This window comes from Carassius auratus, chromosome 40 (genome assembly GCF_003368295.1).
Source record: "Carassius auratus strain Wakin chromosome 40, ASM336829v1, whole genome shotgun sequence".
NCBI lineage: Eukaryota > Metazoa > Chordata > Actinopteri > Cypriniformes > Cyprinidae > Carassius > Carassius auratus.
Genome location: NC_039282.1, coordinates 1,613,465 through 1,636,500, shown reverse-complemented (window position 1 = coordinate 1,636,500; position 23,036 = coordinate 1,613,465). Strand labels below are relative to the sequence as shown.

The following is a 23,036-nucleotide window of genomic DNA, read 5'->3' as shown; positions in this document are numbered from 1 at the left end:
CAGCGCTCCTCTCTGCTTCCTACGGTCTACAGCTACACTCATCCTCCGCCTGTACAGCCCACATCCATCCTAGACAGCGCCAGATCTGAAGAATTACAGTAGTGTGCTTCAGAGAAACATCAGCATGTCATCTTAAACTCCCGTTTGTTTTTAGAAGAGCAGTGGTTTGGAAATGTTCATTTACTGAATTGAACTTCTGCTTTCCATGGACTCAGAGAAAAATTACATGCATTCTTTCCCAGTTTTCATTGCCATAAATTGTAAAAAAAAAGAAACTCATAAAGGTTTGGAACAACTTCAAGATTAGAAAATGATGACCAAACTTTTTTTTTTTGGGTGAATTATCCCTTTAAGAAGGCATAGTGGATTTTTTTTTTCTTTCTCCATTTTTCTTTATTTAGCAAAGATGCATTAAATTAATCAAAATGACAGTAAAGGTTTTTACACTATTACAACAAAATATTTTTCAAATAAATGCAGTTTTTAAAAATAAAAAATTTCAACAAAGAATGTTGAAGAAAAAAAGTTTCCACAAATACATGATGCCGTAATAATCATGAATGTTTCAAGAAATGAGACTGGTTTCTGAAGATCATGTGACACTGAAAGCAGTTTTTAATCACAGGAATAAATGACAATGTAAATATAATCAAATAGAAAACAGATGTTAACTGTAATAATATACTACAAAATTACAGTTTTTATTGTATTTTGATTAAATAAATTCATCACCGGTGCAATTCTAAACTTCTGAGCAGCAGTATATAGTGTGTGTATATATATGGGTTATATAGTATATAGAGTTTATTTAATAACTCATCGCTCGGCTCATCTCATCTGACTTCATTCTCATTTATAGTCATTTTTCATTTGTTATTTCCAACCTCTGGCCCATTCCTTAAACTAAAAAAAATAAAAATAAAACATTTAAAAATAAAAAATAAAAATAAGGACTGCAGCATTACGATACAGGATCCCACTAGAAAATGCAATATTCAGTTTTTAATATCCAGCTCTATAAGATCAGGGAAGAGATGGGCTCCAGTGCAATATGTTTATTTATATATTTATAACAAATAGTGCATATCAGGAGTTCTGGGCCGGGCGTCTATAAAATATAATGTTGTGTATGGATATCTTTTTTAAATATAATCTCAATATGAAATTGGTGGCCTTTTTTACAATGTGCCATACTTCAGGACGGCGCTAACAGCATTTAGGAAAGCAGAGGCTGTTCATCTTTGTGTCTACAGTAGACACTGCCGCTGCATAATAATAAGCTTTCCTGCCCCAAAATGTTATTTAGCCGCCTGGCGCTCATTTCTCAAACTTCACCACTTTTACAATTTTCCCAAACTTTTATTTCCTTGATTATTGCCAACAAGATTTCATTACGCATTTAGATTGTAAACAAGCGTGAGTGATGACAGAGGTTTAACCGCGGCGGTCCTCGCCTTCAACCGCGCAATTCACACAAACACACCCTCCCTCCCCCTGCACACGCACACACACACACACATATACACACGCACACACACACACACATATACACACACACACACACACACACACATATGTGTGTGTGTGTTCAAGTCCGAGCGGGCTGGGTGTTGGGCTCACACTCAACTCATATAAATCATGTAAAAGAAAAATGAACAAATGTGGCGGCTAACTCATCTCCTCGCCGTCCGGAGAAAATGAAATTCACTGGAATACCTATCAAAACTGCAATCATCAGGAGATAAAATCACCTTTGCTCTATCTGCACTTTCCGATTTAATTTCCTTTATGCCCTTGACATTCAGAGATACCATTTAGATAATGCGTATACAGTAAGAGACCAGTTCGACTGGCATGAAATATATATATATATATATATACACATACCAGGACGTTACGCTAAATCCAACAGCATCATTTGGAAATGAAGATGCAATATTTCTTTGTTGTTTTTGTTCTGTTGTGAGATCTATGCAAAGAGGAATTGATCTTAACGGAGAGAGAGAGATAAAGCGGTGGGATATGAAAGCCGTGGCCGTCCCCTCTATCAGTATGACATGCAATTATATCCGGGCAGGCGTCAGGTTAAAGGTCAGCCTGACGACTCCATCATTTAGCCGGCGGCTTATTTCACAAACGCAGGGAGACGGAGGCCCGTGGCAGACTCGCAGACACCTCCAATCTGATGAAATCATTAGTGTAATAAGCATGTAAATCTGCTTGCAAATTATCCTCGCGCAGCTCCTCGGCTTTCATTTAGCTGACACTCGGTGAGGTGTTGTCAGATCACCTCTTTATCCCACAATCAAATTACTGGCAAACACGGCGAGAGGAAGAGAGCCTGGTCCACGGACGAGCACTGCAGGCCGTGTCCGGACGCTCCATTGATTTCTAAAGCCCTGATCTTCCCTCGTTCTGTTTTTGATGATGTTATGGGATAAATCTATTATTAAGCAGCCAAAGATCTGGCGGAGCCAAAACAGAGCTGTTTCTCACAATCACTGCTGCTAATATGAAGCGTAAATAATGCATTACATATAAACAAGGCCTTAAAAGCTAAAACCCATGGGGAAAGTCAGTTTTACTTACGATTTCTGCATTTTTAAAGCTGATGGATATGAGATTAAGACAGATTAACCCAACGCAGCACACAGTTCTCACTACAGTAACAGAGCGTGGTCACGTTCTTACTGTGAATCTTGTTAGATTCAGGCCTCTATAACAAAGAACAAATTGCAAAAAAAAATGATCAGTAAAGCAATAAACCAAAAACTACACAGAAAAACAAATAAACACCTTAAGTTTTCCCACACAAAGCTAATAAGTATAACCATAAAAGTCACACAGAGAAACAAAGTTAAATTCAATTTGCCATCAAATCTGTGTTTGCTATTCGGCAAAATTAAAATCATCCCAATTTTCTTGAATATGTTGTGGAAATACAGCTAGGTTTCAGTAACTATATTTTTGGAGATAATGATAGGGAATGTAAGATTAGAAGTAACTAGTTTTAAGATTGTTATGTGCCTCGATCTAGACTTTGTAAAGTTTGCCATCTTTTAACACTGGTGGATCTGAAGCTTGTAAACAGGGCTGTTTATGGCTCATGTCTGCAGGGTAACGTCAATGTATTTCGGGCAGAGATGCAGGGGGTGTAGACACACTTTTCATCGGCACAGATATTAATAAAATATTGCAGAACCTGGTGTCTGATGAGCGGATGCAATCTACCAGCTTTTATAAAGTCTGCAGTAAATTCTCAGGTTCGTTTTTCACATATTCAAATTTTCAGTAAACATACATCTGAACACGGGCAGACTCACATATCTGCATGTTTTAACTGCAAAAACAACCTCATCACATTTACTGCACAAATAATAATAATAAAAAAAGTTAATTCTCAAAAACAAACTTAGTTCATCAAATCTCAAATTATATTCAGTGGTGGAAATGTCATTTCATCTTTATCTTGTATTTTAAAACTAGAAATTTTCTGTCATGACAACTCAGAGGGAATGGCATGGTAATAAACACGACAATGTTAATGTATTTGGTCTTGGTGAAATATATCTTCTACGCTACTGCTGCAGAGCAAGTACCTAGACTTGCTACTGCCAATACTTCCACCACATGCTGCTGTGAGCATGTAAGAAATACTGCTGCTGCACATATGACACATATGAATAACCCCACACAAAGCAGAAGACACGTTACACAGAATAATACATGCCAATATACTGTATGCATGCCGCTGAATATAAGGATAAACTGCTGCATCAATGGACATGCATGAATCCACACACATCAAAATGAGCAGGCAAGGAAATACAAGACGTCCCCCACAAAGCAGATCTATTGGCAAGATATTTGCACTGCTGTTGCTACGAAGAACTGTATGTATTATTATCAATGTGTTCCTGGGCTACCAAGCCAACTGGGTTAACACTAGTGGCCTATGACTATGTGAGCCTGGGCTACCAGGCCGTCTGGCTTAAATCTAATTAGACGTGTAACTATGTGTAATGTTTAATTTACAAAATGGATATATGTTACAATCCGATAGATAAGACCCCAGCATCCACCTGAGCAAATATCATAATTTAGTCATTTAATATCTGCTGTTACTTTCTAAACTTCATCAGTCCCAGTGGCAGCATAACAGCTCATTAATTTGTGTTCGTACAATGATGCGACAGACAAAGTTAGCCGAAGCATGGCAATTTTCTTTCTCGTGTAGATACAGTAGCCCAAACTCCTGGGTGGACTGACTTGAATGAACAAATAAAGCAGAACATAAATGTTTTTTTCTCCTTATTCTGAATTACACAACACACAATAGCACACATCACATGAACACATTTCTCCGAACTAAACTACCCATAATGCATTCTACTTCAACAACCATAGTGATAACTTTTAATTCCCTTCTCCAACAACACTATCGTTGATATGACTGTGACAAGCGTGTGCTTCTGGTGGGCAGTGTACATGTATTTGAAGTACAGAATACTATTTACTATTAATACTATTAAAATCAAATGTATTTTGCATTTAAACATTTAATCCAAGTTTTTAATTTTATTTTCATACTGCATATAAGACAAATAATGTGATGTTTCTATATAAATAAGGGTGATGTTTCTAAGTCACAACAACTTGCTACTGGGGTTCCTCAAGGCTCAGTAGTTGGACCAATTCTCTTCTCCATCTACATGAAGTCATTAGGATCTGTCATTCAGAAGCATTGCTTTTCTTTTCACTGCTACGCTGATAACACCCAACTCTTCATTCCAACCAGATGATCCGACAGTAGCTGCTCGCATTTCAGCCTGTTTTGAGTGACATTTCTAGCTGGATGAATGACCATCACCTTCAGCTCAACCTTACCAAGACAGAACTCCTGGTGGTTCCAGCTAACCCATCATTTCATCACTACTTCTCTATGCAGCTGGGTTCGTCAACCATAACTCCTTCCAGGACAGCCAGAAACCTAGGAGTTGTGATGGATCATCAGTTAAGCTTCACAGACCATTTTGCTACAACGACCCGGTCCTGCAGATTTGCCTTATACAACATTAGGAAGATTGGAACCTTCCTGTCAGAGCAAGCCACCCAAATTCTTATCCAAGCTCTTGTTCTCTCCAGACTGGACTATTGTAATGCTCTCCTGGCTCTTCCTGCATGTACTATCAAGCCTCTACAATTGATCCAGAATGCAGCGAGGTTTGTCTTCAATGAGCCAATAAAATCTCACGTTACTCCTCTCCATACATAGGAGTGTGTGTATATATATATATATATATATATATATATATATATATATATATATATATATATATATATATATCAAATATATATCAAATAGCCCTTGATGCCTTCAGTGTGACTCTACAATTTTCACAGTCATGAAAATAAAGAAAACTCTTTGAATGAGAAGGTGTGTCCAAACTTTTGGTCTATACTATATATATATATATATATATATATATATATATATATATATATATACACACACACACACACACACACACACACACATATATGCATGTGTATAAATATATATATATATATATATATATATATATATATATATATATATATATATATATATATATATATATACACACACATACACAGACAAAAGTTATTTCTTCTGTTCATTGAATCTGACTGGCTGAGAGCTATTCTATCTATTTCTAGTTGCAAATGTGAGGGAAGCGCTCACACTGTGTTTGTATGGGTACGCAGGCCTGTAAGTAGCTATTTAACCATATTGTTGAGAAAACTAAAAAAAAATTTAAAAAAAGTGAAGTCTCTGAGGGCAGGATGACCTCTGCTGGTGTCTGTTGTTCTGTTAGCTCTCTAGGCTCAGCACATCGGTTTGGTCATGTAGAGAGACTCTATTTAAACAGACATATTGATTGCAGAGGGTTATGCATGTAATCTTCTTTTCAATAATTCACTGTGCTTTCATACAGCTGTAGATCAATGCATGCGCTCATAAACTATCATCTTTCACTCTCTCCTCTTCCATCAGCCCTGCTCAATCTGCCCTTTCATCATCTGTTCCCTCTACATCTGTCCATCTCTCTATCCTAATGAAAATTAGTTAATTGAACATTAACCAGCGACAGCAGTTAAAAACAATAAAAAAGGTTCATTCTCTGGAAATGGTGATATGACTTACAGGATAATGAACTAAAATAATTAAGCCCATGAGTAGTGAAGGAAATTCTATTCTGCAAGAAATAATTTTGAACTATTTGCAAATTATATTTTAAACATACTGTGATGAGTAGGGCCGGTGGATTGATTGGGAAATGACTGACACCTGCTCCACTCACTGGTCTCGAGTCCCACAGAGGAGATTGGAAGGATACAAAAGAGGAGCAACGACAGTGAAGGACTAGAGAGGACCAAGCCTGGGTTTTATTTTGTGTTTGTCGCGCTGTTTTGTGTTTATTTGGTTATTAAAGTTTCGTTTGATTGTCCACTGGTTCCCGCCTCCTCCTTCCCATGATTATGAAGTTTTTATACCGTAACACAAACCTTTACGTGTTGTCATTGATTCAGTTCAGTTTGCAATTGGCTTTCATTGGTTAACCCTTTCGAGTCGATTAACACGTATACGCAGTATGAGTCATTTTCTCCTGATAACCCCTAAAAGAACTTATTACACTTTCAGTTCTGATCATACAGATAAGAGCAATACATCAGTCAAATCTGTAAAGGGTCTACTTTATTTGTATAAAGACATTATAACAACAAAACTTTGTGCATTGATTAAATAAAGATAACAACAAGGTGCGCTGTCTGCAGGTTTTGTCTGTGCTGATCTTCATTTACAAACACGTCATTAAAATGAAGTGTAACTCCGTGAATACTCAACGAAAAGACATGAGAGAGATATCTATAGAAAGTGTGACATGTCTACTTTCACACTAAACAAGTGCTGCAAAAATCAAATATTCTGTGATAAAGTAATCCATATGAAAAAAACGCGATGTCTGTTTTTCACGTTTCCCTTCATTATATCTATTGTGACCACGCCCCCGCGCTGAACGCTCTATTCAGATTCTAATGTTTCAAACTTAAGCTCGCGGCTTGAATACACCCACACAACAGAAGACCACGCAGAGACTGTTCTTCAGTTTTTATTTTATTTTACTGTTTGCTTTGCGATGAGAGGAATAAGACATAATTCACCCCATAAAGATGTGAAGTGGATTACCTCAGGATTTGAGATTTGGATTTCCTTAAGAAAAAAAAAAAAGAGAAGTGCTTTATTCAGCAGAGATCATAAACATAAGTAAGACTCTTTTTATTTCTGTATATACTTGTACTAACTTTCACATAACATGTAAACTGTTTAACTCGCAAGTGAATATTAAATTATGCTGTGGGATAATTATATTCTAAATAAACTACAAACATAAAATGATATACATTTATTTTGTCCTAACATTCTTTCTTGTAACTCCTCCCTCTGAGTCACACACCTGACTGAAAGGCTCAATATGCAGCTCATTGTCTTCTCAGGTGTAAATCACAGTGATATTCATGATAGTTGACGCCTACTCGCATATGACTTTTACCAACAAAAAGTGTCTTAGAAAATTTAAATCAATATATTGTTTTCTGTAAGTGAGAAAACAAGATGATTTTCAGATAATTTAGAAAGAAAAATTCTAGGCTACAAGCTCCAGTTCTCAACAGTCCCGGGAACCAGTGTTCTGTATGTGTTTTATGGCATTATTCAAGTGATTTAACATTTTTAGTTTTTCACTAACCACGCATAACATTTCTTTTCTCAAAAACACAATCATGTACATACATGCTGCTCAATTATTATTATTGTCCAGTTTGTGCTGATTACAGTGAGATTAGACATTTAGATGTGTATAAGAAACTGAAAAAAAAAACACAAAATGTCAGGGCATGACAAAACTTCTTCAGGCCCCAAAAAATGCCCTCAGACCTCAGAGGATTGACTATGGTTACTGCTTTCATTTGCTATCACGTTCAGCTGTGTCACCTTGTTAGCCCTGTGTTTAAGCCCGTGTTTTCAGTTCTAGTTGTCCGGTCTTGTCTATGTTGCGTCTGTGGTGTGCTGAAACTAGCCTTTGTTTGAACTGCCTGTGTGTGTTAAAGACTTTTTGAACCTTTTGTTTATATACAGTGAATTCTGACAGGAGACCAGACCCCCAAAAACATTACTAGTGGCAAACGTGTAGCTTTTTCCTTTTGTGTGTGTTGTGTTATTTATTTTTTTCCTTTGTCCGTCACTATGGACATCCCTGCCACGAGACTGTTGCTTCCTTCAGGAACACATGGAAGAGTTACTAGAGGTGCATCAAAAAAAATTGAATATCAAGGAAAAGGTCTTTAGCTAACTCTCTAATATTCTAGATTCATTGCACACAACCCTGTTTTTATTTTTTTTTATTTTTTTTTGGGGGGGGGGGTGTTCTGATGGTTAGGAAAGACTACTTGACAGTTCAGAAGATAAACATCAACATCCTCCACAAGGAGGGTAAGCCACAGAAGGTAATTGCTGAAAGGGCTGGCTGTTCACAGAGTGCTGTATCAAAATATATTCATAGAAAGTTGACTGGAAAGAAAAAATGTGGTAAGAAAAGATGCATAAGAAACAGGGAATACCACAGCTTTGGGAGGATTGTCAGGAAAAGCTGATTCAAGAACTTTGGAAAATTCACAAGGAGTGGACTGAAGCCGAAGTCAATGCATCAAGAGTCACCACACTCAGACGTCTTCAGGAAGTTACAACTATCACATTCCTAGAACCAAGCCATTCCTGAACCAGAAAACAAAACGTTTTCACCTGGGGTAAGGGGAAATAGTCAATGCAGCCATCTAACAGGAGATTTTGGAGTGCTTAATGCTTCCATCTGCTGACAAGCGTTACGGAGATACAGATTTCTTTTTCCAGCAGGACTTTAGCACATTCCCGCAGTGCCAAAACCACTTCCAAGTGGTTTGATGACCAGGATATTACTGTTCTTGATTGGCCAGCCAACTCACCTGACCTGAACCTTACAGAAAATCTATGGGGTATTGAGAAGAGGGGGTTAAGTAACATCTGACAAACAATACGGAGGAGCTGAAGCCACAGGCTGATCGACTCCATGCCACACTGCACTGAAGCAGTAATTTGTGCAAAAGGAGCTCTAACCAAGTATTGAGTGCATAATTAAACCTGCTTTGGAGATCATGAACATTTCTGTTTTGTAAAACTTTTTTTTAATGATCTTAGAGAAAATATTAAAATTTTTTGATACACAGAATTTTTTATTTTCCTAAGCTGTAAGTCATAACCATCAGAATTAAAACAAAAAAACTCTTGAAATATTTCAGTTTGTGAGCAATGAATCTAGAATATGTTTTGTCATGCAACTGTAAACATCACAAATTTAACATTGTACCTGGACAACTGCCTTTGTACCCTCCAGCACACCATCCTGAAACACCCCCAGAGTGCAGTTATCTGGCAAAAGTCCTCAGGAGATCTTTATCGACTTTGTGGAGTGGGTGCTGGCATCCTGCATATCGCCGCTCATGCCGGAACAATCAACAAAGACACCAGCCCCACTCCCAACCCAGAGCCCAGCCAGCCCAAGATGGCAGTGATGTGCGACTGTACGAAACATCGTCCCTGAGCCAGAGTCTCACAAATCTGCCAAGATGTGTGAGCTGGCAACAACATCCATTGTCAGGAGAGTCAAAGTGGAGTACGAGGGTATGGAAAAGAGCCCCACCCACACTCCTGGATGTTTAATGAATGACTGTTTTGATTTTGGAGAGGTTGACTGCCTGACCTCCCTGATCCCATCCGAATTGGACTCTATATTTTCTACATCTCCAGAATTGCCTGAGTGCTCACTTATTCCACTCAGCCTCTGTTCTCTGGAGGTCCTGCCTCATCTCCTAACATCTGCCTGCCCATCTAACCAGTCAGCCCCTCTGTTCCTCATTTGTTTCCTCTCAATGTCGTGGATCCACCTCGGGCCTTGCATTAGCCAGCTCCACATTGACGCGTAGATTCCCTTGCTCCGCCTCAGTCCGCTGATCTCAAAGTCCCCATCACCATGGCTCCTCGCTCCATTAATAACGCCATGAATCGCTGTCCTGTCTGTGGCCTGGATCACCATCTTGCTCCACCAGCTCTTTGTTTTCTTCTTGGCTGATCCAACCATCCCACCCACTCAAAAAGTTGAGTAGCTTGCCTTACCAGATATTACTATTGTTCGTTTAACATTACTATCATAAAAGTTTTCTAACACTAAATGTTTCACTACTTACATCTTACCCTGCTCCTTTCCTGTAACATAAGACTTTACACTATACGCTGGAATGTGCACTCTGCTTCTGTTAACAGTAAACCCTGCCTACTTTGATTTGATTGGCCATCTCAATCATTTTGACATTAACGAGCGCTTTTAGACCGCTGAGGCAGACAAAAGCTGATAATCACATTTTTTAAACCTGTGTTTCATCCTAACATCCAAACAGAGCGCTGTGTAATGGAGTGCAGCAGATCAGTGAAAATATGTCAAATATTGGGGGACAATTTAGCCATTTCTAATTATTGGGGGGGGGACTTGTCCCTCTCAGTGTCTAAGGTGGTTACTGCCCTGTTAAATGGACAACAATTTTACCCAAAAATTAAACTTAAAGTCCTGAATCTGGTTGCTTTTTGAGATCACAAGATTTTTGTTATAACCCCTAACGTGAGGGTTTCTTAGTAAGAGAGGTCTTGAGAATGAATGATAGGGAATATGTGCTAAAGATTTGATTTGAGAATATAAGCATGATAATTGGCAAGGATTAAGGTCAGGTGTGTTGAGTGACCCTTAAAGGGCCAGGCCTGTGTTTAATATTCAGAGTATGGAGCTCAGGGAGGTGAGTGTACATTCAACGAGTCAGGACCCCGCTGTGACCTCTCTCCATTATTCATCCCGCAGAAAGAAAAAAAAAGCAGAAATGGAAACCCAGTTCCAGTTCCAGGAGAAAAGTAGCCAGTGCATGGCACTTTGACCCTGGATTAGAAAAGCTGCAGAAAACCCAGGAAATGTTGAACGTTACATCTTTAAACACTCCCTAGGGCTCATTTTAAGGGCCAACAGTGCACCCTACATCCAGAGAGACAGAGGCAAAAGGGTAGAAGAGGGAAGACACTGTGATCTCTCCAGATGTGTTCAGAACTAATGTGTGCTTGACATGAATCTTTGAACCGTACAGAAGATATACGTTCAACTGGAAACTGAACCGCTTGGATTAAAACAACACACACTGCATCACCCTACTGACTCAAAAAACATTTAAAAACACACTATTCATCCTTACAGGGGGAAGAAATATTTTAACACCACACCTTTTAGTAAAAAAAGACAAAAGCAAAAATAAAAATCACAAAGGGACAAATGAAAGATGACGACTAATATGAAAGCCCAGGCAATCGTGTGAGAGACCTCTGAGTCTGTCTGACAGCTCAAGCTATTCAAAGGAAACTGCTGAACATTCATTCTGGATGCAGATATCAAAGATTGAGAAAACACTGAAGGGAGAAAGAAGTAGAACTTACCAGATGTTCTAATCCAGCTTTGATGCTTCCGGTTTCCCTGCAACACAAGAACAAATTTGCTCCACTGTAAATAACACAAAGACAGCAAGCGTCTCGTCACCCTGAGCTCCCACTCATTCCTCCACCTCTCGTCGATCACCCATAATCACTGTAGTTTTAATCGATTTACTGTATTTATCCATACATGCTCACTGAGTTCCATGAGGGCAAGAGATTTCAAAAGGGCTTTTAGTATATATACAACAATGACACATTACAAGAGAAAAGAGTTAGAGAGGAAATCAGAAATGCCACCAGTTAAAGACAGCTGGACTTTATGGAGAAAATGATGCCCACAGATGCTGTGTGGGTGTGTTTGCATTAAATAACCATTAACTGTGACTTAATTCATCGATACACATGTTCAAAGTACAGAACTTTGATAATACTTTGCAGTATTCATACAGAGACTAATGTGCTTGAATACCTGTCAAAATAATTGAAAATGAAGAATCTGATATAGGGAGTATCTTTGTGTGTATATATATATATATATATATATATATATATATATATATATATATATATATATATATATATATATATATATATATATATATATATTGGGAACACCTGTTCAATTTCTCAATGCAATTATCTAATCAACCAATCACAAGGCAGTTGCTTCAATGCCTTTAGGAGTGTGGTGCTGGTCAAGACAACCTCCTGAACTGCAAACTGAACGTAAGAATGAGAAAGAAAGGTGATTCAAGCAATTTTGAGCGTGGCATGGTTGTTGGTGCAGACGGGCCGGTCTGAGTATTTCACAATCTGCTCAGTTACTGGGATTTTCACGCACAACCATTTCTAGGGTTTACAAAGAATGGTGTGAAAAGGGAAAAACATCCAGTATGCGGCAGTCCTGTGGGCGAAAATGCCTTGTTGATGCTAGAGGTCAGAGGAGAATGGGATGACTGATTCAAGCTGATAGAAGATCAACTTTGACTGAAATAACCACTCGATACAACCGAGGTATGCAGCAAAGCATTTGTGAAGCCACAACACGCACAACCTTGAGGAGGATGGGCTACAACAGCAGAAGACCCCACCGGGTACCACTCATCTCCACTATAAATAGGAAAAAGAGGCTACAATTTGCACGATATATATATATATCTATATATATATATCTATATATATATAGATATATATATATATATATATATATATATATATATATATATATATATATATATATATATATATATATATATATATATATATATTTGTTCATTATCTGGCTCAGTGTTCATCTTCAGTTCTCTCTTCACAGCAGTTCAGTCAGATACTGTTTGAGTAAATGAATTACTTCGGGATATTGGTTTGTTTGAACACAGAGGGAGTGTCAGACACATTAAAAAAGTTAACAGCTTAAGTCATTTGTGGATTAATGTGTATTGGAGACGCGAACAGTTTAAAACGATTCAGTTCGATTTGGTGAACTGGGTCAAAAAGATTCAGTTACATCAAATGATTCGTTCGCGAAGCGGATATCATTGAACTGTTGTGTTTTGAACTCTCTCACAACAGACACGGAAGAGAAGACAATGCTGAATAAAGTCGTAGTTTTTGCTATTTTTGGACCAAAATGTATTTTCGATGCTTCAAAAAATTCGAACGGACCCTCTGATGTCACATGGACTACTTTGATGATGTTTTTCTTACCTTTCTGGACATGGACAGTGTACCGTACACACAGCTTCAATGGAGGGACTGAGAGCTCTCGGACTAAATCTAAAATATCTTAAACGGTGTTCTGAAGATAAACGGGTCTTACGGGTTTGGAATATCATGAGGGTGAGTTATTAATGACATAATTTTGATTTTTCGATGAACTAACGCTTTAAGAACCAACGTTGGGTCTTTCATGCGTGACAAATCAAATGTTTCCGTGCTCGCAATGTATTTGAATGCCAATCACTCGCATTCCAATATCCACGTAAAACAAAATGTTTTGCATAACATCACGGTGGTACAGTTACGACACTTAACAACACATATTTTACTACATATTTAAACTGAGCAGTGTTTTTTTTGTTTTTTTATTTATGTTTGACTGACTGTATTTTATTTTGATAATGAACAGGCTGCATTGTCAATGTAGCAAAGTTTAACAGTGTGTGTGCATACGGCGCAGGCACAATCACTCAAGTTTATTCCTTCTAACAGTGGAGGCAACTACTTTTAGTCATAATAAGATAAGATAATCGGAATTGTAAACAGTTTATATATATATATATATATATATATATATATATATATATATATATATATATATATATATATATATATATATATATATATATAGAGAGAGAGAGAGAGAGAGAGAGAGAGAGAGAGAGCGAGAGAGAGATAATCACACACATATATACATATATAAATATATAAAAATACACACACACACAGCTTTATGTTTTTCTCTTCTCTCAGACTCACTGCAGGTGTGTGATGCATGTGGATCCTCATGGTCTGTTGCCTGCAGCTTTTAGCAAATGTAAAATTACCGTATTTTTCGGACTATAAGTCGCACCTGAGTATAGGTCGCATCAGTCCAAGAAATACGTCATGATGAGGATAGAAACATATATAAGTCACACTGGAGTATAAGACGCATTTATTTAGAACCTGTAGTCTTCAGTGTAGACTACAGGAGAACTGAGCAGCATAGAGCGCCCTCTGGCGGCTGTAGACGGTAATGTTTTCTCTTAGTTCATTTTTTTCTTGGTCAAGTTAATTTTGATAAATAAGTTGCACCTGACTATAAGTTGCAGGACCAGCCAAACTATGAAAAAAGTGCGACTTATAGTCCGGAAAATACGGTAATCCCCGGGAAACAAATGTTTGTATTTTTAACTGGTCACAGACACTTATCCTTTCTAATTTAATTCAATTCTAATTTAAAATAATATTGTCGGTTAACGGTTAATAATCAGTTAACGAGCGTCGGTTGTCAGTTAGGAAAAATAACCAAAATGAACATCCCTAATTTGAATGTAAAAACTAAATGGGGCAGTATGGGGTTAGAGCACTTGCTCAAAATAAACTACGGTGGTAATCCTTTAATGAAGAATAAACAATCTCTTCTCTTTCCTTTCCCCTCATCACACTAATTCTGTTTTCTTTTTATAATCATTTTTTCAATTGCACAAGTGCTTATTATATTTGCCCCCTCCCTCCATCATTTAGGGACTTCCCCAGTCTATGGCTAAATTACTTTATTCTTCTTATTGTATCGGTCTCTCTTTGGCTCGACTGTGCTAAAAACAAACAAAAATCAAACATCTAATTCAATAAGAAGCTTCAAACTAAATCCCAGCACTGCTGAGTGGAGACCCAGCTAGACATTATCAGCAAATGAATATACATTTTTATTGAATTGGTACATCTTCACCTTTTCATTTTTTTAGCTTCATCTTTGTTTTTTTTTAATCTGTCCATTTCCTGCAGGTCTGTAGGGAGCACAGATTTCCATCCCTCTCGTTCCTCCCTGAACATGCTCGCATGGATTCTTGAATTACAGTGCAATATTAAATAATTAATATACTTGCTATGATTGATGTTTTGCCCCAGCCCAATATTACATTATCAATCAAACTCAGATTAATGTAATAATATTGAAAATGTGTCAGGGGTTGTTTGGCTGTTTTACAATTTGTGCGAGAGAGAAGCATGTCGTGAAGCATTTTATATTGTTTTAATGGACAGTAGAGGAAGATGAAATGAGATCAGTGTTGACCTTGAGCTACGAATCCTATGGATCATCTCATAATGACCTCATTCAGCATAAACCAACTCCAGCCAAAACACTGCTCAAGAACATCACTGCTGTGTCAGACATGTTAAGTGCAATTATTTTAGCAAAAATCAACACATTATACACTCAGAAAGCTGTCACATGGGGTGGTACCCTTTCAAAAGATACTGAAATGTACCATTTTGAATAATAGTATATATACTTTATTGTACTAATATGCAGCCATTAGGATATAAGGTACAAGGTTTTTTCTCCATTTGTACCACCTGATGTGCCACTGTTGAAATGCACTTATCCTTCAGTCATTTGTTGAATTTGACTGCACTGACTGACACCATCGGAGGAGAACAAACACTCGAACTGAATTAAGCTGGATGATGGCACTGTTGTTTTGTGTAGAGCTGCTTTACAGCTGAATCGTGTCCTGAAACACTAACACTGTTATTAAACTGAACTGAATCATCATTGAACCGACTCGAGCTGAATATCATTGCTGTCTTTCGTAGAGCAGCCTATAGCTGATCGAATAGCTTCACACTTTCACTGATCTGAACTAACTTCAGCTAAATAAAGACATGACTGTCTTTTAGAGCTGCTTGTTCAGCAGAATCTGAACTGTCTCCATAGTTGAGCTTCCATAACTAGCGGCCAAGCAGGCGCAGGGACCTATTCTGTCCGTTGGCGGTCCTATTATTATTGTTGAGGTTATATATAAAACTATTTTTTAGTTTGAGGGAAAGTTTGAATTTTTACATTTGGGAAATGTGGTGCAAAGATAGAGGACAGTCTCAACATTAACCACACACACTTAAAAATAAATGTAAAAAATAAATTTTGGTTTCAATTTTTGGTTCAAAAAAGAATATACTTTCAAGTCAAAGGTTCTTTAGAGAACCATCTCCTTCTAAGCTTTCTGTAATCTTAACCTTCTTTCGCCAACAAAGAACCTTTTGGGAAACAAAGGTCCTTCAGATGTTAAAGGTTCTTAATGGAACAATTTAGACAAATCACTAAGCACCTTTATTTTTAAGAGTCTAGTAAGTTTGTAGTCTCTTAACTCAAACACTCTAGTGCCACCAACAGTTCAACGGTGCACTTACACTGAACAAAATATAAATATAAATGTAACACTTTTAGTTTTTGCCCCCATTTGTCATGAGCTAAACTTAAAGATCTAATACTTTTTCTGTTCACAGAAGGCCCATTTCTGTCAAATATTGTTCACAGATCTGTCTAAATCTGTGTTAGTGAGCACTTCTCCTTCGCCGAGATAATCCATCCACCTCACAGGTGTGGCATATCAAGATGCTGATTAGAAAGCATGATTATTACACAGGTATGCCTCATGCTGGCCACTAGGGCTGTCAAAATAGCTGAAAAACTACATTAAAGTTTTTTACTTATATACTGTCAAAATTCTAATATTATTTGAATTTAAAACACATTTTCAGTTAGGGTGAAGAAAAGCCTTTGCTTCTCTCCTAATGCCACAAGAGGGAACATCAATCCAAATATTACTAATGCATGTTTAATAAAAGTATTAGAATACATGATTGTTAAGTGAATAATATTTAATATAATGTTTATAAACCAATTATAATTTAGTTGCTTAAACAACTATAAACAAAACAGCATCATGCATAGTTTAATACAAAGTGCGGAAAGCCAATCACATTTTTTATTTAAAAACACGGGAGGCAGTGGGATGGGGAAAAACCCACCATAAATTCTCAAGATATGTTTTTAAAATGTTGAACATACATTAATTTTACATGGCTTTCTAAACATCCGGCTCTCTTTCGCGAGACGCAAGTCCAACGTTGTCCCTCTAGAAAATGTGCAAAATATGCGTTCTGTGTGAACGGCTTTTTTTCTGATTTGTTGTAAACAAGATCTTCTCCACACTGTTGTTCTCTTTTTCCGCAATATTTTGAAAAAAACTTTGCAGCAGCACTGCATCTAGTGGTTTAGATTAATAGGAAAATTATAATGCAATGAAACTCATATTGTCATCGCATCTCGTGCACCCTACTGGCCACAGTAAAAGATCTCTCTAAAATGTGCAGTTTTACTGTATTTTATTCTGTAATTTAGTATTTTTTTTATACTTTAAAATGTTGACTTTTTCTTCAGAATCCTAGGCAGAGTCAAATAGACACCTAAATGTGAATATTCGAATAAACTTACCCTTCTGTGTTCAACAAAAAAAAAAAAAAAAAGAGAGAGAATATAGGTTTATAATGACACAAAGGTGAGTAAATGAAAGCTCTTCCAAACTATCCAAATTCAAACTGATACAGAATCTAAACAGGACCTGCAGTTCAAACTTCACCTGCAAAACTGAAAGCTGACCACCTCAAAAACAAAGAGAGCTACGTAATAAAGAAGAAATCAGTCAATGAATGAGGAGTCAGCATGGAGGACGGGAAGAAAAAATGTTCCCTCTCCATGGCTTCCCGTAAAGCGGTCATTATTTATCTCAACTTAATTAAGTAAAAGAGGACAAACAAGTCAACGTGTTAACAGAGCTCAATGCAATGCCAGCCATTTGCTTACAGGTCAATAGTGCCAAATAGGAAACGTCTGACCAATCTGTCAAATACAAGAGGCTCTCACTGATGTGTGTGTGTGTGTGTGTGTGTGTGTGTGTGTGTTCATTCCCGCCACATCATCTCCATGTGTAATTATCCTTCTCTTTTGAAAGCTCCCGTTTTCCATCTCTCTCCGTCTAGCATCTTGTCCACAGGCATGACAGAATTAATTAAAGCAGCAAATCAACACGCATTTGTGGTCAAATTTCAAATAAATCCATTATGATTTTTATTTCTTTCTTTCTGAAATTCCTCTCTCTCTGTTGTTTGATCAGACTACTTGACATGGCCTAGATGAGTAGATCTTAATTTCTTTAGTCAAGGGCAGAGAATGAAAGAGTTGAAATGCAGAAGCGCTCCTCAGATGTATTATTGTGCAGCTTTAACAGGAAGGGCTTCAGCTCTGGCCCACTTTAACCCTCGCAGGGACACACAGGTTTCTAAACACAAGTCAAAGCAGTGTCCTGCGTAGAGCACAATCTTGTATCTGCAGGGGCATTTCAATCACGGGAGTCCATGGAAGGCAGATTTCATTTTATATTATATTATCACCCCCCAATATGGATTTGTGGACACATTTCATTGAGATAAAGAGGAGGTAAAAATGTGTTTTTGAACATGCTGATGCATTTTTAGACTGTTTAATCAACACAAATGTTCATAAACATTTCTTAAAGAATGTAATGATAAAAATAAAAAGAAATACCATTTAAAGTTGTCTCCAATTAATCAGAGTAGAGACTGTTAGCAATATAAAAAAGAAGACCAGTCACATGATGCCTTGTCAGCTGCTCATATGTTGTTCGATGCCTGATTAAAAAATCATGGTGGGTTTAATAAAGGAGATGATGATAAGTGAGAGATGCATCCTTCATCCACATGATCCACTCATCAATGTCTCTTCCTGTGTGGCAGGGAAATGACAGGAGAGCCGATGAGACCGTGGCAGACTGATAGACTCGGCTGTGCAATAAAACGGAGGACAAGAAGGTTGATTGTCATCTCCATATCACGTACTTTAGCGGCGGCACTGGATTGAAATTGAAATTGTGTTCCTGAGTGTATAGCACTGCTAGCCCTTCTGATGTTTCTGTTAAACTATTCAAAGACACACACACACACACACACACACACACACGGTGTGCTGGTAAGGCTGCCCCCATCACATTTCAGCACAAGTAGGTTGATAATAGGCAAAGGCTGGCCAGTGAGTCTTTAATCAGATCAAAACCTCCCTTCTTTCAGAGCTCAAGTCTCTAAAAAGAGAGCTAGAAACACAGAGAGCGCTTTAGAAATAACAGACCTGGGCTCTTAGCATAATCCCAGCACAGCAGAGATACGAAATCCATTACAGACCAGGACAACTCTCCGCTGGTCCATCACAAGAGACAAAAGGAGAGAAAGAAAGAAAGAAAGGCTTGAGGGTTAGATGGCAACACAAGACTAGCGCTTTCTTCTGCTTCTCCTGTGTGGTCAGAGCTGCTCTTTCCTGGACAGGTTTTGGACGAGACAAGGCTTCATGTGTCAGACGAGTGTTTGAAGGACTCAGATTATCATTTACTCATCTTAATGTCATTGTAAACCTACCAACGCAAAAGAAGAGATTCTGAAGAGCGTGGGCTTAAACAACACTGGGCCCCACGGACTGAAGCATTCATTTCTTCTTCTTGGAGCTTTTCTTTTTTTTTTCTTTTTTTTTTTTTTTTAAGACAAGATGAGGTAAGTTATTGGGACTGTATATAATGTTATTGTTTTCTATTTAAAATAACTATTTAGCTAAAAATGAAAAATGACATTATTTATACACTCTTGTGCCATTACAAACAAATGACAAAAAATAATTCAATAACTTAATCATTGGAAATACGTGCCAATACCAAAAAACATGAAAAAATAAAACTACCTAAATTTATGAATAACTGCAATCAACACTAGAGGCAGTAAAACTCAGGCAACTTTCATTCCTTTTCAGACAAATTATGACTTACAGGGCCAAAGTTTCCATAAAAAAAAAAACCTAAATTTTGCACAATATTACGGTACGTTATGACTTCAAAATAACTGTGTTATTCTTTGAAAACTGATCCCTTTGAATGTTTGTGTCATGCACAGTTTCACATGTATGTGTTTTCTAATGCAGTAGGTTTGCTCAGTAGCGGCGTTGCACTTCTCACTTTTATTTTCATTAACACAATCAAGTTTTGTGCAGTGTGCATTAAAGTTCGTAACATCGGTGTTGCAGAAATGTCGCCACAAGCACACATTTTTAATGAGCCTGGGTTAGAAATTTAGTTGCCATTCCAAAAAAAAGACACATTGTTAGCACCCATTTCAACTGAAGAAGCAAGTCTTACTGACTTTTTATAATAATGGATGGCATTCCCTTAGATTATGTCCACTATGTTTCCTTTTCCATGGCGGCTCATAGACTGTGGAATGGTTTGGCACTGAATATTAAATTCAAGAGCAGACTTAAGACATTTATTTGGCGTTCGAGTATGTAACCATGGGTATGATTCAGGTTAGTTGTTTTTAGTATGGTCTTTTTAAGTAATCATGGGTCATTTAGAAAGCACTTCATGAATAAAGACTGAGTTTGCTCTGAGCATTTTTGCACAGTAAAAACTAGGCTAATACACCAGTGATTTATTTCAGTGTTATGATCAGAAATGTGGGGCACTGTTGTTAACTCTATATTCTGCCCACAGGCTTCTGCTTAAGTTGCTTTTCCTTGCATCATGGAGCCTGTTATATTATTAATACAGATGTTAAAAGAACTTACCAATACCTACATGAAAGTGTTAAACTGTTCTTCTAACATATTAAATAATGAACTATACTAACAGTCTGGATCATGTCATGATAGTACAAAGAAAACCTGTTAAGGCTTGTTCAGGGCCTTCTCTGGTTTCAGTGGATACAAAGGGAAATTTGAGTTTACTTTTAAAAAGAATGGGCTTAAATGTTTTATGAACTGATATAAATGATTATTTAAAACGTTATTTTTTGTGGATAATTTAAATAAAATGGACTTGGTCTGTACTCACTCGCAGAGATATTTGGGCTGGGTTTCTTCATGCTTTGTAAATGTTTTTGAAGAATTCTCTGAGTGGGAACTGAGCATGAAAAAAAAATTACCCTAGACCTCATGCATGTGGTCTTTTAAAACTGTGCACTATATTTTAAGTCTAGTGAGGAACAGATTAACATTTATTTCATTATTGGGTGAAAACCTTTCCCTCTAAATGTTAATTTGTGGTTTATTTGGACACCGTAAATTTTGGCACAACAAATGATGAAGACAAAACAGACTGGAAGCAACATGTTTGAATACAGAAGCCTGATGCATGTAGGGATGTGTGAGAGAAACTGCTGCTGCTGGTCAACATTGGCAATACCACTCGACTAGTCTAAATTCAGCCATTTTAATGGGACTAATGGGACTTAATGGGGGGAAAAGTGGATAAAATAATTTCCTTTCACCTCAGACATTGCACGCATGCATTTTACATTTCACTCAGTGCACATTAGGCCACTAAGGGGAGTCAAAACCAGAATTAGAGTAAAGCCACTTATGTCATATATGTATGTGGGAAACCCTTCAACCAATCTGACAAACCTGGCTGGAAATCAGCTAAATGAACTACACTTTTTAAACTAAACTTTTCTAATTGATTTATTTATTTATTCTCAATGAAGAGAACGGATTTCCACATTTTCAGTAAGAAAAATCATCAGGAGAATATTAAATATCTACTGGGATATCGTATAAGACTTACGACTAAACGGAAGAATTGAACTTCCAGAAAAAGAAAAACCATCCACTTTCTCTCTTCACATCTTCACCCAATTATATTATATATCCTTCAGTGTGTCTGCAGTACAGATTGTGTTATTTGACATGGGTAAGAAGCGTTTTAGGCACAAAGTGAAGAATGAATTACTGCTAATAACTAGTGCGATCAAAGAATCAATACCAGTACAAAAAGATGAAAATAAATTTTGAAAAACATAATGATACCAGTCTTTCTGCAGTAGCAGCTGTTAGGAAGCAGCTTTCCAAAGCTCATCAAAGATGTCTATTTAACAAGCTGGTTTGAAGCTCTGAGAACTGCAGCAGAATTAAGTGAATGAATGCAACGGCCAATCAAAGGTGCTTTGGTCAGTCAGAATCCACTCACAAAAAGCTGGATGCTTTGTTTAAACTCAACATCATTATAATGGGACTAATTATAATAATAATAATTACAAGGGGACTGTTATACTGAATATTCGCTGGTGTTATGATCATTCCATTTTGGCCATATGGGGGTGCTCAAATGTCCAATTTCACACAGAAATACTGTTTTTCTCCCAAATAAAATTGAGGGGAAGTCGTGGCCTAATAGGGTTGGTATCCCAATCGAAGGGTTGTGGGTTCTAGTCTCGGGCCGGTAGGAATTGTGGGTGGGGGGAGTGCATGTACAGTTCTCTCTCCACCTTCAATAGCATGACTTAGGTGTCCTTGAGCAAGGCATCGAACCCCCAACTGCTCCCCGGGCGCCACAGCATAAAAAACACTGCTCCAGGTGTGTGCTCACAGTGTGTGTGTGTGTGTGTTCACTGCTCTGTGTGTGTGCATTTCGGATGGGTTAAATGCAGAGCACAAATTCTGAGTATGGGTCACCATACTTGGCTGAATGTCACTTCACTTTCACTTTCATATACATTGTATTGTATATTTCTAACAGGGCAGGAACTAGTTGGTGACAAGGAGGGCCTCCAGGGTAGATCAGGGAGCCATGGTGGAGCAGGGGACTCGGGAGGCTATGGTAGATCCTCTGTGTTCTTAGCTGGCTCAGCCACCACGGCCACAGGCATTTGGCCCCTCCCAAAAATTAGGAATTATGGAGCATGCTCTGGATGACCAGGCACTTTTCATGAGTCCTCTAGAGAAGTGGGCATTGGAGGACACCCTTGAGGAGCAGGGCTTGCTCAGGAGACGAAGGAGGGCTGGACAGGAACAGCAGAGGCAAAGAAGACTCAGGAGATGATGGAGGGGTAGACAGGA

At 37.7% G+C, this 23,036-nt stretch overlaps 1 protein-coding gene across 1 annotated transcript in view; it reads right to left on the bottom strand.

The window, feature by feature from the left end:
• Nucleotides 1-23,036, bottom strand: part of rsrc1 (arginine/serine-rich coiled-coil 1) — a 127,676-nt gene that overhangs the window by 61,842 nt on the left and 42,798 nt on the right. Inside the window, exon 5 of the mRNA XM_026225902.1 lies at nucleotides 11,603-11,639. Within this exon, the coding sequence (XP_026081687.1) occupies nucleotides 11,603-11,639 (37 nt within the window). The remainder of the gene's footprint in view (nucleotides 1-11,602; nucleotides 11,640-23,036) is intronic.